This window comes from Schistocerca gregaria, unplaced genomic scaffold (assembly GCF_023897955.1).
Source record: "Schistocerca gregaria isolate iqSchGreg1 unplaced genomic scaffold, iqSchGreg1.2 ptg000449l, whole genome shotgun sequence".
Lineage (NCBI taxonomy): Eukaryota > Metazoa > Arthropoda > Insecta > Orthoptera > Acrididae > Schistocerca > Schistocerca gregaria.
Genome location: NW_026061870.1, coordinates 863839 through 880911, shown reverse-complemented (window position 1 = coordinate 880911; position 17073 = coordinate 863839). Strand labels below are relative to the sequence as shown.

The window sequence follows — 17073 nt, the reverse complement described above, 5'->3', positions numbered from 1 at the left end:
GTCAGAGACAGCAAAGGACTTGGAAGATCAGTTGAACGGAATGGACAGTGTCTTGAAAGGAGGATATAAGATGAACATCAACAAAAGCAAAATAAGGATAATGGAATTTAGTCGAATTAAATCGGGTGATGCTGAGGGAATCAGATTAGGAAATGGGACACTTCAAGTAGTAAAGGAGTTTTGCTATTTGGGGAGCAAAATAACTGATGATGGTTGAAGTAGAGAGGATATAAAAGGTAGACTGGCAATGGTAAGGAAAGCGTTTCTGAAGAAGAGAAATTTGTTAACATTGAGTATAGATATAAGCGTCAGGAAGTCGTTTCTGAAAGTATTTGTATGGAGTGTAGCCATGTATGGAAGTGAAACATGGACGATAAATAGTTTGGACAAGAAGAGAATAGAAGCTTTCGAAATGTGGTGCTACAGACGAATGCTGAAGATTAGATGGGTAGATCACATAACTAATGAGGAGGTATTGAATAGAATTGGGGAGAAGAGGAGTTTGTGGCACAACTTGACAAGAAGAAGGGACCAGTTGGTAGGACATGTTCTGAGGCATCAAGGGATCACCAATTTAGTATTGGAGGGCAGCGTGGAGGGTAAAAATCGTAGAGGGAGACCAAGAGATGACTACACTAAGCAGATTCAGAAGGATGTAGGTTGCAGTAAGTACTGGGAGATGAAGAAGCTTGCACAGGGTAGAGTAGCATGGAGAGCTGCACCAGACCAGTCTCAGGACTGAAGACAACAGCAACACAACATAAATTAACCCATAGTAACCAGAATATCAACATGCAAAGCAAAAATGCTTCAAACTTATGCACCGACCTAATACATCAGGGCAAACTTTTATTACATTTTGCAAAAATCTGGGTAATGATAAAAAAAGGGAGTACCTTCAAAAGCAATCAGTTAAGTATTAGGACACTGCAAGCACATGCCTGATCTGCATGCTGTTCACATGAGAGTAGTGTGCAGGAGGGAGGATAAATAATCTTTGCACAGCTCGGCAGAAATTGCCAAATATTTGTACTTTACCTCGCCTAATACCACCACTGCTTGCGTGGCTCACACAACTACCTGCAGATCACATGGATACGCAAAGGCCGTGAAGTTTCAGCATGCGCAGGCTCGATGTCCTTCTGTAGGTGTGTCACTGCATCATGGAATAGCTAATGGTCAAGTTTCGTTAGGCATGCGGAATGGGCCACGCGCTCATTAGGTCGCATTCTCCAAGTGCTCACCCACTTGGAAGAGAGTGATACTGAACTGCATGAACAGCAAGAGATAGGAATTGAGGGCACTCTTTTGGCTCCCCACACAGATGCAGCGCTCTATTAGATATAGGTGGAGTGCTCGCAACAGATCTTCAATTTACAGAAAAAGCAAAGAATTGATAGAATTATATCTATGAGGGGACAGGAGAGAATGGAGGATGAGAGCAAGGGAGTGAGTAGCAGAGATCCTCACAATGCCGGAGCACTGCATCTGCGGCATTGGCAGCACCCTGTGCAATGTGCGTGTACCATTGCTTAGTCACTTCACAGTTGTGATATCTGCACCTGCACACAGTCTCTGCAAACAGTTGTGAAGTATGTAGTAGAGGATGCCTGGCACAACAGCACACAGCAGTATTTCTGCTTAAATGCTTCTAGGTGTGCCACAATTTCTCAAAGCTTTACTTTGTGGTCCATCTGGGAGTGATACATAAATAATAGAAGAATACTTATAGACTCTTTACTTAATTCTGATCCTTGAAACTTTGTAAGCAGGCTTTCATGGAGTAATTGACATCGGTTGTCAATAATTTGTCAATTCAGGCTTTCCACCATTACTGTGACACTCTCCATCAAGTCAGACAAACCAGTGACCAATTGTGTTGCCCTTCTTTGTATATATTAGGTATCCACTTTTATTGCCATTTCATATGGGTTCCACACACTTGAGCAGTACTGCAAGATGGGATGCAGAAGTAAGTTGTAAGCAGTTTCCTTTGAAGAAAGAATTTTCATAATACATTGGAATGTGTACTGATATGAAATTTTCTGACAGATGTAAACTGTGTACCTAACCGGAATTCGAAACTGGGACATTTACCTTTCACAAGAAAGTACTCTACTGACTGAAAATCTGACTACAACACGTGACCTGCTTTCATACTTTTGTTTCTTACACATCTTTTCAATATCCTTTCTTCCATGAATGCTAGCCACGCAAGATATGCAGGAGCACTGTGAAATTGAGGTAGTGGCAGAAGTAAAGCTGTGAGGACAGGTCGTGAGTTGTGCTCGTATAGCTTCGTCGGTTGAAAATTTGCCAACAAAAGGCGAAGGTTCCAGGTTCGAGTCCCAGTCCAGCACACAGTATTACTCTGCCAGTAAATTTCAGTCTCCTTTGTAGACTAACTGCGTTTTCCCAGTATCCTCCTCATAGACTGAAGTCTGCTGCAGAAGCCACCAGTTTCTCGTCCACTCTGTTGTTCTCATCCGGCCATCCTGATTTAGGTTTTCCGCGATTTTCCTAAATTAAATTGCTTCCGGTAAATGCCGAGGTGGTTCCTGTGCAAGGGCACAGCTGACTTACTTCCACATCCTTCCCTTCTTTCACAGAACCAATGACCTCGCTGTTTGATCCCCACCCCACCCCAAATTAACTGACTGACAACTCTGTTGGTAATTAGATGTGTGTAAGTTTGCATGACAATAGGTTTTCTGTTGTCTTTATCCTAAGTGAAATTCTATTTTTATCATGTAGCACAAGTGTGTTACAAACAGTCTCCTTTGTAGACTGATTGCAAATTGTTACACTCAGGTAATTTTTATGACTTGAGTGATTCAAGTTTTGGCTCACTGATGATGTAGTCATAGGATGTAATGTTTTTTGTATTTTGTGAAGTCCACAACTTCACATTTTTGAATATTTAAAGCAAGCTACCAATCTGTGCATCGCTTTGAATCACTTTGAAATCTGTTCAAGATCTGACTGGACATTTGTGCAGATTTTTTTGCACAGCATCGGGATGTCTGTGGTCCCTTACGTCCTTGTAAAGGGCCCCTATACCTGCCGCCAACACGCCACACACAGTTGAGTGGATGAGCGGTGGTATACTGTGCATTTCCTGCAGAGCAGACAGTGTCCATTGGAGAGGATAGTACATGAGCCACCTTTCATAGCTGTGGTACACAACAGTTGATGTTTCTTCCAACAGTACCTGTTCACCAATCGGAAGCAGCTTCCAATCTCACTCAATTTTAGTCAGAGCAATTTCAAGATGCGTACAAACAGCAAATAAACAACACGTGTGCAAGAACAGCATTGACTGCCGGGTGGCAGTTGATCTGTAATTCGTGATGCCATGTTCATCTAAACACTAAACTTTAAATTAGCCTCTTGAAGTTTGTTTTAACCTTTTATGCATCAATTCAGCAAATTTCCTTTAAGATCTGAAGCTACAACCAATAAAGAATAGATTTGTGTAAATAATGAAAGAAATGATGTGTACATGCAGTTTGAAGTGATGAAAACATTTGTACTGTGGCTGGGATTCAGACCTAGTCTCCTGATCACTAAGTAGATGCGCTAACCACTATGCCACCCTGACACATTGAGTTTGCACAACTGTACGGACCATCCTAGTATGTCTCTCTCCTCAATCCAATTTCCCATTCGCACATCAGCCCACTTGGTAAGCACCCTAAACTCAAATAACATTGCAGAGGCTCTCCAATGCAGCATTGAAAAAAACAGGTAACCTTGCATGAAACCGAAGCATAGGTATAGTAATCAAATTACACTCTATGGTTCCAGAGAACCTCCCATTTCGATGCCGAGGTGGTATTTCAGTAGAGTTGGAGAGGCTCTGCAGTTCCATTCGAGTTTAGGGAGAATACCAAGTAGGCTGAGACATGAATGGGAACTGGGATTGATGAGGGAGGAATATTAGGGTAGAATGAGATCTCATTCTGGAAACATCCCCCAGGCTGTGGCTAAGCCATGTCTCCGCAGTATCCTTTCAGGAGTGCTAGTTCTGCAAGGTTCGCTGGAGAGCTTCTGTAAAGTTTGGAAGGTAGGAGACGAGATACTGGCAGAAGTAAGGCTGTGAGGACCAGGCATGAATCGTGCTTTGGTAGCTCAGTGGTAGAGCACTGCAAAAGGCAAAGGTCCTGAGTTCGAGTCTCGGTCGGGCACAGAGTTTTAATCTGCCAGGAAGTTTCATATCAGTGCACACTCCGCTGCAGAGTGAAAATCTCATTCTGGAAACATTAACCAGGCTGTGGCTAAGCCATGCCTCCACAGTATCCTTTCTTTCAGGAGTGCTAGGTCTGCAAGGTTTGCAGTTTGGAAGGTAGCAGACGAGATACTGGCAGAAGTAAGGCTGTGAGGACTGGGCATGAGCCTTGCTTTGGTAGCTCAGTTGGTAGAGCACTTGCCCGCGAAAGGCAAAGGTCCTGAGTTTGAGTCTCGGTTGGGCATACAGTTTTAATCTGCCAGGAAGTTTAATATTAGGGTAGTCCGTGCAATTCTGCAAAGCCACTGTGCCATGATGGCGTAGTGGTTAGCACATGTGGCTAGTGAGTCGTAGACCTGGGTTCGAATGCCAGGCTAAGTACAAATTTTCATTCATTGCTTCAGTCTGCATATGTGTATCTTAGACTTGAAAAGATCTGTGAAACCATTTAGTTTCATTTGATAGTGAGAGAAAAACTTGATAGAAAATTTAGATTCCTTGAGGATAACTTTGTTTTACACTGTTGTCAAGGTTGTCCTCACTAACAGGCGGGTGTAACAGAGTTGAAAACTGTTGACAGTATATACTACTATTGTTGAAGCAGGAAACTAAAGAGAACTTAATATCACAGTCACAATATGTGTAAAACACAGTATTACAATACAGCAACTGAATCCGCAACAAATAAGACTACATCTTACAGTAAAATTTCAAACGCCGACTTCAAAGAAACCGACAATTGAGTGGGGAAAAAATGGAGTTATTACACTAACCGTATAAGTACCTACACTAGTAAGGGGGAAACGATTTTCTTAAAATATATTTTCTGCCAAAGTTAACAGAATATACAACTTACAGCACACCATTTTATTGCAGATTTTTTTACACACACTATTTCTTGAGTGTCCATATCTTGGCACTTATATGTACTCCTCGTATTTGCCACTTAGTTACATTACTCATTTTATTGCAGAGGTGGACGAACAGGCAATGTCATACAGTTCTCCAGCAAAGTCACTGACTGTGTTGTGTTTCACAGCAGCAAAAAATGTGCCTCAGTACCTGTTCATGGGCAATGGTGTCCTGTACTTCACTCTCCAAAATGGCAGAACAGTAAGTCCGAGGCTTCTCTATCACTAGATCCTCACATATGTGCATGTTTTTTCAACTTGTTTTCAATGTTGTATCCCCCATCCTTAGGAGGCAGGCTCTGCATTCTCTGCTGTTATCCAAGCCATGCAGAATTTAGATATGGTAGCTGTTGTTCGAAGAGTTTATCAGAGTAACTATGACCCCTGTGTGGGTGTGCTTTTCCCAAAGATTGAAGACGGATTCGAGGTAAGCTGAAAGGTAAAATATTTTGTAAAATTAATTTTCCACATTGGCTTGTAGGTTTTTCTTCTTTGCATAATTTTCGTGTGTGCTGGTTAACATTTCTTGATATCTTATACTTAATCTACATAATCTACATATATTTCACAACTAATTTTACTAATTGTTAGTCAGACACACACACACACACACACACACACACACACACACACACACACACACACACACACACACACACACGAGTCATGTAGACATTTTCTTTAAAAGACGTCATAGTTGCCATTGATTATAGAAATTATCTATTTTTACTATTGCAATTCAGACCTTAAGTTAATTATCAATAGGTATAGTACGAAAGACTGTCAGCAAGTGTCAGATTTTAAAAATCATCTGACATGTACACGTCATCACTGTGTCTGAGCCTGTTAACAATGTTATAGCCTTTAACATAAATCCCAAAAAGTTACTGTTCTCATGTAAACAGTGTACAAGAATAGTAGTTTGTTGGGATTTATGTTAAAAATGGTGACATTGTTAATGGGCTCAGGCACGATGATGGCATTTTTGAAGTTTGACTTGTGATGAAGCACAGTCCTATGCAGTGTACCACTTGATAATGGCTGAAATGCCTAAATTGGAATAATGAAAATACCTGTAAATAATTTGTACAGTCAGTGTCAACTACATTGTCTTTGGAAAACAAACTTTTTTTTTATAGCAAATACATTTGGCATTCAACATAACTGTGGCAGGAAGAGAACCTCGTACCACCAAAAGTACTTGCTAGTGCACAGCAGCTAAACACTCATCACAGGGTGAACTATGTTTGGACAGAAATTTTTGATACACATTAATAATACTCAACAATAATTTATTAAATGATACATTGCACTGTTGAACTTTAGCATGAAGGTGAGGCATGGCAGTGTTGTTAAAAGTTCATTCGCACTTCTAAGCGTGACCACTGATCTGTTTCTGAATTCAGTGAACAATGGCTAACTTAACTAGTGGTTTTTTCAGTTGGGCTGTGCTGGTTATGGCAGTAAGTCAGTCCTGATGTTGCATTGGGACACTGTTCATAAACCTAATGTGACCTGCAGCAGGTATTGATTAGATGCTGTATCAATCCCTGAGTTGGTCTCTAGTCCATTTATAACCACTGTTGACAGATGAATGTTCACTTGAGGACTATTTTTGTATCATCAGGCAATGGTGCCCTTTCAGTGTATGGCTCAGTACTCTCTCTTTTGGTGTCCCTCGTTTGAAGTGGCCAAGCAGCTGATAACTGAAATATTCCATGTGTAAATTTTGCGCAATCTTGTTTCCCTTTGACTGAGTTATATGTCCACTTAAAGGTACATTGGTAGTGCATATAAGGTTGAACCGTGCTAGATGTAAAGTTTCAACATGTTCTACTTACCACTGTGAAGTCCTCTGTTACTTGTAAACCGACACAGCAGAATTAAGAATTTTTTTACGATCCATAAGACGTGTGGATAATGCACATTTGGCAAGTTCAAACTTTCTGGCAGTTGTCCTTTCCTTCAGTACACATCAGTTTGCTTCCTTCAGGATTTTTAAGTTTTATTTGCAGATCTATGCTTGCTTCCTATCAGTCATGACCCCTCTTTTACTGCTGGCAACTTAACGTTTCTCGCACTTGCTCACTCCTCAAGAAAAAGAAAATCCAATTTCAACATAGAATTGAATTTGTAGATCAAAGCCTATCATTCATGGTGTCGGAGTTGCAATTGTTACTTATGCAGCTCTTAACAGTGAGCGTGTGGTGGAGTTGAAAGTTCGGGTTAAATGAAAAAAAAATCTAATGATGTAATGAACTAAAAACAGTTCACAATTGAGAAGTGTTTTCACAAATTTCACTTCTTTTTCAAAATAAAATAGCTTTTTTTAAAAATAAAATAGATTTTTTTTTCTTTAACACCTACTGTTCATCTTCCTCTTCAAGCCGATGCAGCAGGTTTTATTCTGCACTTATAGAACATAGAATATAGTCTGTTTCTGCAAATCTCACCTCAAGCGCATGTAGGAGTTTTTTCAAAACTTGCTGGGTGCTACTTGATTTGCCAAAGACGTTAGAGGTACCGTATTTTACGGATTGTAAGTTACACTTTTCTCTTCAAAAATTGCCTCCAAAATTCAGGGGCATCTTATATTTGAAATTAATATAAAAATTTGCAGTGTTTGATTTAAAATTCCCGCCAATCTTAAAAATGGCCATACAATCGATGCCGCAGGAGACCTTTCTTTGTCTGGCAACAATGGCTTCAACTGGCAGCAGTGGTGCACAAATGTGACAAACATGAGTTGCGGCGATTCACAAGCTTGCTAACACTGTCTCCCTCCCACTCCATCATCACAAACCCAGAACACTGTCTAGCCTATGATGCGTCATTGCAGTGTACGGTGTCAGTGAACTTGAATTGATTTGTGTTATCAGTAACAATACAATATTTTTGTTAGTAGCCAGTTTCATAATGTAAAAAAATAAAAGGTATTCATGTGGTGTGTGCTATAAATTTAAAGTAATAGCATATGCATAACAACATGGGAGCAGACCTGCTGCGCGGCATTTCAGCCAGCCACTCACAGAAAAAACCATTCACGATTAGCGGGCTAGTAAAGAAGAACTGAAAAAATGAGGAAGACTAAATGTGCGAATAGAGGACTGAATGCAAAATGGCCAAAACAAGATAGTGATGTATAGAAATTGATTCATGGACATTATCAAAGTGCCACTGGAATTAATACAAGAATGACTCAAATACATGTTAGTGCTACGGTGGGACTTAACAGTCTTATAGTATGGAGTTGGTAGGTGCTACAGGTTTATGAAGCATGTGAACCAAAACCAAAGTATCTCAGAAAATGCCACAAGAATATGAAGAGAAAATATTATCTTTTGATTACTTTATTATTCAGTATTGAAAGAAAACCAGTATGCAACTAAGCCAAGTAGCAAATATGGACGAAACTCCTCTGATATTTGATGTACCGAGTAACAGATCTGTCCCATGAAAAGTGCTAAAACTGTAACTATGAGAACAAGTGGACATAAAAAAATAACTACACTATTGTCCTTTCAAGTTGTGCTGACGATACTAAACTTTATTCAGTGCTCATTTTCAGGCAGAAAGAATGCCAAAACTTTCTGTAATACCGCCAGGTGTCGTTGTTCACATACATGACGAGGGTGGGATGAACAAGGATGATATGAATTTGTGGATTAGTAGTGTATGGCAGAGAAGGAAAGGTGCTTTATTGAATAAGTGTTCTCTTCTTGTGCTAGATCAGTTTAATAGTCATTTTAAAAATTCTGCAAAAGAGAAATTGAGACAGGGATATGTAGACCTTTCTATATTTTTGGGAGGACTTATCACACTTCACAATTGCAGCCCCTTGATGTCGCAATAAATAAACCATTAAAGTGTATGAGAGAGAGGAATGGAACAAATGAATGATGGATGAATTCATGCCAAAAGGAGCTTTAAAACAACCCACAAACAAGTGTGTCAGTGGATAAAACAGATGTGGAAAGGACATCGTTGTTAAATCTTTCATGAAGCGTGGACAAATAACAAAGATAGCATGGAAGACTGTCTTATATATGAAGAGGACAGCAATGAAGAGGAAGAAGAAGAAGAGTAAGAAGTAGAAAGTTCTGATGGTAGTTTTCAGGGATTTTAAAGGTCAATTCAGTTTTATAAACTAAGATTTTTTTTTAAATTTTAATCTGGCTTTGCATTCTAATAATAAAAATATTATTTAAAAAAAATGGTTAAAGGTTAAGATGCATCTTATAGCCTGTAGTGTATTATAGCCCTTGAAAAATCTATATTCTTCAGTAGATACAGCAAGCAAGATGCATTGCTTCTGTCATACATGGAAATCTGAGCATCAGCTGAATGTGTTGTAGATTCCATTCAGGCTAAGGCTTTTAAATCGCTGTCTGTCAGGTATGAAATAAAACTTAGAGGTGGATTGCAAATACCAATTTTTGCTGCTACATTTCAAAAAATAACACGTATATCGTGGGATCGCATAGTCCGAATTGCTCAGCACTGCACGACGTGAACAAAGATGTGGCTCAAGAGCAACTTAAGCTGACCCAGTTATGATCTAAGAAGTGAAACAGCACATTTTGAAGTGTAAGTGTAGAGTGTCTCATTACAGCTGAGAGAAAATACGTAGGTCATATTTGCCCAAACATTACATGTAAATATAATGTGGGAAAATTTTTGCAAATACAAAGACAACTGGGTAATAAAAGCTGTTGTGATTCATAATTTAAGACACTGTTTTATAAGAATTTTAATCTCGGCTATGTTTACCCTCACAATGACACCTGTTCAACGCGCAAGGATCTCCAACAGAAAATAGAGATAGCAGAAAATGAAGAGTGCCAGGAAGTGTGTAAAATTAACAAATACTCTGAGGACACCATAAAAATTGTCTTCAACATGCAACGAAATGCAACGAAGTGAACCTCTGACAAACCTCTGGAGAAGTATTTTTACACCCAACAGATATGCTCCAGTAATCTGATTGGTGATACATGAATCAAAACAAGAGGATTGAAACTTGACTTTTTTTCAGGCTCAAGCAACAGCCAGAACAAGAATTCTAAAAAGCTCTGTGTTCTGCCACATTTTATGAAATGCGCAAGAGTGTTCTCTGAACTTACCCACTGTTTTCTTATTTGTGGACACAGTTTCATACCACTGGATCATGTATTCGATAGAATTGAGAAGGAATATCTGAATAAAGAAGAGATCATACCACCTTGTGAGTACAGGAATATTTTGACGAAGTTTGGAAAAGTGCTGGTGTGGGGAGGAGACTGGTTTTCCTACAGATTCAGATGGATTTCTAATGAAATATTGGAATCTACCTTGCCTTTCTAATCGATGGATACATGAGCAATAACTTACAGATGAACCAGTGGTGAGATTGTGTGTGGTGTTAAAACGACTTATTTCTGTAGATCACAAGTATGTTATGATGTTTAGAAGGACATGCGTTCGTTCAAAGCATGAAAGATGCAGCAGTTATTCCCAAGATAAACAATATGAGTACAGAAAAGAAGGGTGCACCGAAACTAATGTGTTTCCATACCAATACTAAGGATGCAGTGACTTTCTACAATGACACACTCTCTGCAGGTGGTGAGAAATATGAAGATCATGGCAGTTCACAGAGAATTTATGAGGGTGAAGTCCCCTGAAAATACGTAGAAGAGAAAAAAGAAATATTATTTTAAAACTTAAATGTAAAAAACAGGCATTTAATATTCAGGTGTCACTGATCTAGTTTGAGTGTAAAGCAAGTTTTGAACAAGAAAATTATTTTTCTTCTTCCAGGAGTTGATAAACTATGAAAAATTTTGTGTATATGCAAACACTATCATAAACTTTTCCAGAACTGTACAAAATTTGTTAGTTGTAAAATTTTCTTCCCTCTAAACTTACTTGTCAATTAAATAAACCTGTCTTCTATAAAATGTTATTTTTTGCATAAAGTGAGTCCTGCAAAAATATTGCTCAATTTGTGATGGTCAAAAGTCGTGTTAATCAATAAAACTTCCTGTAAGATAACATACATCAGTGCCGAGAGTGAAATCTTGTTCATGTTAACTAAGTGTACCCTTAAGTGAGTTTGTACTGCCCCTAGACAGGGAGAGGGATATTTTGGGACAGGTTAAAAAAAGGGCAGCAATTTTGTCACATAAATTTAGAGTTACCTACCAGAAAACCTGTCCCATAATTTTATAGTTTTCTCTAGTGAATTTTCTTTTTGATACAGATCATAATTATATTTTGTTTATGAATTTGTGATGGTGTAATTGCCATGCTGACATTTTATATGATACATGAGATTTCTGTTTTCTTCTGTTAACATTTTTTTTCTTCTCAATTTTAACAGTATCTTGTATACACAGAGCTACCATTTGCAGAGGACGTTCGTGATGACTTGATTCTTGAACCATTGGATCGAGAGATAAATGCTCTGACACCTGAGCAACTGAATGTTGTAGACGAACTGATTGATTCCATGGACTTAATGTGAGTGTGTGCCCTTCAGTTGTTACATAAGGAGACAAGTCTCTTTGTATTTTTCCTGTTTTTTATGCAAAAAGTCTTTTTTACATTATGGATACAGTCAGTCTTTCACCCACTCAGTTGCTACGTCAATTGGTGTAACTGTGGTATGACAACAGCTTTTCTGTGGACAGAGAACTTCTTATGCTAACTGACATTGTGTGCATTTCCTAAGCTTTAACTGTGTGACTGTGACATTCTAATTTTTAAGGATCTTTTTATTACTATGAAGAAACTTCCGAAAATGCATTGCAGTTATTCTTTTGTAGCTTACCTTTGCAACCAGTGGTGTTAGAATGAAGAGTCATCCTTTGTATTCTAAGGAGCAATTTCTATCCATTTTCTTTCTTTCCTTCATCATCATCATCATCATCTTCTTCTTCTTCTTCTTCTTCTTCTTCTTGTTATTGTTATTGTTGTTGTTGTTGTTGCTGTTGCTGCATTTCTCAAAAATACTTGAAAAATCCCACTTTGAAGATTTTTGAGCACTGCTAAGTACTAAACAGTTTGAGCAATGTGACAGAGGATCCAGGAGCTGGATGCATATCGTGTAAGTCTTGTACTTGAAATGGTCACTGGTTCATTTGTTGCTAGTACCAACATTTCTTTATTAGTTTTTTTCCCTTTGTTTTTATTATGAAATGAAAATGTTAATAACCTTGAATCATAACTTTTGTAATGATCATTATCCTTTATATTAGAAACTGCATGATAAGAAATTAAAATTTAATACATAGATCTGAAATGTCTAATTGTTAAATAAAGGAGGTAAGTTGCTAATCACCATATAGCGGAGATGCTGAGTCGCGATAGGCACAATAACAAGATTCACACAATCATAGCTTTCGGCCATTAAGGCCTTTGTCAGGAGTACACACACACACACACACACACACACACACACACACACACACACACACACACTCAGCAAGCGCAACTTGCCCACACATCTGCAGTCTCAAAGAGCTGAAACTACACTGCCTTTTTATTTTATTTTTTATTTGATGTTTTGCTTTTTTTTAAACAAATTCTAATGTGTTGTGAATACCGTCATCAATATGTTTGTTTACACATTTTCCAGTCACTGGAAGAAGCCACACCCATTAAATATCCGGTGAATGTGTACAGAGCAATTTAAAGTAGAATGCTGATATAAAGCTAATGACAGGTAAGGCAAATGCCAGACTGAGACACATTGAAAGAACACTCAGGGAGTGTAGTTCACTCTCTGAGGAGGTATTTTACAAAACCTCCTCTCATTGTATACTTGAGTATTGCTTACAAGTTTGGGACACTTACCAGAAAATATTTATAGGTTAAATAGAGAAGATCCAAAGAAGAGCAGCATATTTGATCACACATTCATGTAGTAAGTGTGATATTGTCATCGAGATGCTTGTTCAACTCCAGTGGCTGGCGCTATAAGAGAAGTGTCAGGCATTGCAAGAGAAGTGTCAGGCATTGTGAGGCAGGTCTCAGTTAAAATTCTGAGGGTGTATGTGTCAAGAAGGGTCAGTCAATATATTCTTCCTCCTGTGCATATTTTGCAAGAGGAATGAAGGCAAGGTTGAAGATTTAAGCTAATATGGACGCTTAACAACAATCGTGACTGGAATAGGAAACGTGGGAAGTGACAGCTACGAGGTGGAATCCAAAATTTTTGGGACTGGTGCTGCCATATGGAAAGTAGGAGTAGTAGGTCTTTGCACCGGTAGGTGGTGAGAGCTGCATATCTGATGAGTCAGTGTGTGGAGTGGCATTCAGCTAGGAGGACGTGTTACATGTCCATAGTGATTCCCATAACACTCTGTGTTAGGTGTGTGGTAATTTTACGATGGATCCATGAACAGAAAAGCGCATCTGTATCAAATTCTGTGCAAATCTCGGGAAAAGTGCTTCAGAGACCCCTGCAACGATTCAACAAGTGTTTGGGGGACAGAGCATGAGCCGTGCACATGTGTTTGAGTGGACGTTGAAGATGGTGCTCACACTGGAAGACCCTTTAGCCGCACAACACCAGACATTGTTGCCAAACTTCAACAGTTTGTTCATGCGGATCGATGTCAAACCATTCAAGATCTTGCGGATGAAGTGGGTATTGGCTATGGAACATGTCAACAAATGTTGACGGATGAATTGTGCATGCATCGTGTCGCTGCTTAATTTGTGCCAAGGATCTTGACTGCCAATCAGAAGGCACAGTGTGTTGAAGTGTGCACGGACCTTCGTCACACCTCATCTGACAATCCAAGCTTCTTGTCACGAGTTACCACCAGTGATGAGAGATAGCTTTACGGTTATGACCCAAAGACAAAGCAACAATCGTCCCAGTGGAAGAGCCCGAGCTCTCGAAGACCCATGAAAACAAGTCACATGAAGAGCAAAGTGAAGAGCCTGATCATCATTTTCTTTAATACCAAGGGAATTGTGCACAAAGAATTCGTCCCACCCAACCAAACAGTGAATCCCGTGTACTACTGTGATGTTTTGCGACGCCTCCATGAAAACTTGCGGTGACGATGGCCCAAACTTGGCGTCAAGGGAACTGGCTGCTGCATCATGACAACGGCCCTGTCACACGTTCTTGCTCACCAGGACCTTTTCGGCAAAAAACAACATGGCGGTTGTACCCCACTCACCGTACTTGCCAGGTTTGGCTCCTTGTGACTTCGCGCTATTCCCAAAACTGAAACTCAAGTTGAAAGGCCGTCGGTTAGACACTCTAGAGAGAATTCAAGAAGCATCGCTGGTGGTGATAAAACAGCCTCAAAGAACAGGACTTCCAGAAAACTTTTGACCAGTGGCAGAAGCACTAGGACCGGTGTGTACATGTGTGGATGGGAACTACTACGAGGGTGATGCTGACTATTAGTCCAAAGGTAAGGTCTTCAACAGATGGCAGCAGCACCAGTCCCAAAAATTTTGGATAGCACCTCGTTTATACTAAATTCCCTCTGCTGTGCACCAAAATGTGGCTTGTGGAGTATAGATGTAGGTGTAGATGGCCCATTTCACACCACTTCAGTGACCATTGCAATTTCTGGATGATGATGCTATGAAATAATTCCTGTGTGATTGCTAGGGAGCTGAAAAATTCACAATTTCCCTGCAAATTCTGCCTGCTCAGTAGAGCATAGAGCAAGCATAATTTTTTTAGCTGTGTGTTTAAAGCGAATTGCAGCAAAATATGTCGTGAAGCCAATGGATAAATTTTTTGTGGAAGGTGGGTAATAATGAATATGATGATATAATAATACAGAGTAACCTAAGGAAACGGACAGTTTTCAAATGAGCACAAAATTGGTGATTAATATCTTGTATTTGATTTGCATGATCACTTACAAAAACTAACTCTCAGGTGAGAGCCATTGTCTTGACTACAATTTTAAAAAGTTATTTGTAACTCAGGCCAACAGGTGGTGGTCGACCAAACCTGCCTTTTCTTTAATGTCAGCCTATGACTGTGTTAAACTTTGGGACTTTTTGTCATAGAAAGAAAAAAAAGACACAAGCAGACAAGTCTGGTGATCTTAGTGGCCACTAAAGAGCATCCAAACGAAAAATAAAAAGTGATTCTTCAAACTGCCACCGGTACATTTACAGTGTGTGATGATGTACCAGCCTGTTGAAAATTAGCAGTCCTCATGTTCATCTGTTGTCTCCACAATTTTGGCGGAAAGAACACATTCAGGATGTTTATGAAATATTCAACAGTTCCCTGTCAGTTGCTACTCTGTCAGCCTAGGGGGGAAAAAAATCAGATTACAATGACAGCAGCAAATGCATGACACACAGTCACATTAGGGAAGCAAAGACATCTCTCATGAATTATGAAAGGCTGTTCAAGGAATGAAAAATAATTGCTGAGTTTGTTAACTGACCCATTAAAGTGAAAATGTGACTCATTGTTCATAAAATAATGTTACTGTATTTGAGTCATCTTCAAAGATCACATGTGGACACACAGAGAAGTCATCTTGTTTTAAATCCAAATGCAACACTTTCACCCTACAGACTCACTGCTCATTTGTAGACAGTGTGCATGGAGACATGCAGATCATCTCGGACTTCTGAGATTGCATCTCTCACTGTGGCAATTTTTTGAGATGTGCTGTGTTTTTATCATGGCCTGGTTGCTTCTTCTTAAAAATATTTCCCCCTGTTGTGGAAGCTGTAATCCGTCATAGGGTCAAATTGATGTTTGTAGCTGTTCAGTTAATGTAGCCATACTGCATTGACAGACTCAGCATTTAGGACAAACGTGTTGTACATAAACATGCAATACTCTCTCGTCCACAGTTCCACTACTGTTGAGTTGGGGAACAGTCCCAAAGTGAACGAGGTATACCGTCTCCCTCCCACCGCTGACTATGCTTTATTAGCTGTTCTAAAAATGTCAATTTTCTATAGTAACCCTGTATATTCAGGATCAATTAATCTCATACAGCCCCAAAAATATTACAGTTTATTCTTCTGATTACTGATGTTGGCACTAGAGAAATGTAGGATGGTTAGATAGTTCCTTGAAAACATTCACTACAGTTTATTTATGTATTTATTTGTCGTATATTCCCATTTTTGATGGTATGTCATAATTGTATAATTCACAGGGGTGCTTTACCAGATGGAACTGAGGCATTTAAATCGGATGAGATAACTAATATAACTCATCACAAATTGTTCAGTTGCATTTCCTACCGTGCCTTACACCCAGGAGAAAAAATACCACCTATGGTGGAAGAAATAAGAGAGTTTGTTACTAGCCCTTTTGTCGATTCAGGGCATGTCAATGACATAATCCTGAAAATGAAAAAGACATTCGACTTGAAGGAAGTAGTGCGGCGGCGGCGTGAAAAGGACTCTGCTGACGTAAAACAGTTGAGTATATATTGGGCAGTTGTTGAAACTAAGTGTAAATAAAAATGTCCTTGCTCTCGGCTTGATAAATGCCATCTGTTTTGAAGTACTTGCATTAATGACAGGTAATATGTCTATCTGTTTTGGAAAATTTCTAATTCAATAGAATAAGGCAATGTTCTTTGAGTGCTATTAGTATCATTTGCACTGTTTTCTTTGTACCTTTTGTTGGTGTTAATTAGTGTGTGCAGCTTTGAATGCATTGCATGTCCTGTAGTTACCTTTATTTTAGTTTACTTAATCTATAACATTGGTAACAAACTGAATTTTTGTTCTATATAATGTAATTGGATAGATAAAATATCTACTCATAAAGTAGTGGCAGGAGAACATAAATATATAAAAAGTAAGTTTTTGCTTATGCAATCGTTTGGAGCATGTGGCTCTGTCTTCTAGCAGAAGGGTTGAAGAGAAAGGAAGAGGAGTGAAGGGAAAGGAAATGGAGAGGTTTAGAAAAAGGAGGAGACTTACTGGATGGCA

The 17073-nt window shown here is 39.1% G+C and overlaps 1 protein-coding gene across 1 annotated transcript in view; it reads left to right on the top strand.

The window, feature by feature from the left end:
• Nucleotides 1-17073, top strand: part of LOC126312749 (X-ray repair cross-complementing protein 5-like) — a gene marked incomplete at its 5' end in the record, with an annotated part of 106372 nt that overhangs the window by 60910 nt on the left and 28389 nt on the right. The window contains 4 exons of the mRNA XM_049992246.1: nucleotides 5202-5341; nucleotides 5429-5566; nucleotides 11501-11640; nucleotides 16287-16553. Of these exons, the coding sequence (XP_049848203.1) occupies nucleotides 5202-5341; nucleotides 5429-5566; nucleotides 11501-11640; nucleotides 16287-16553 (685 nt within the window). The remainder of the gene's footprint in view (nucleotides 1-5201; nucleotides 5342-5428; nucleotides 5567-11500; nucleotides 11641-16286; nucleotides 16554-17073) is intronic.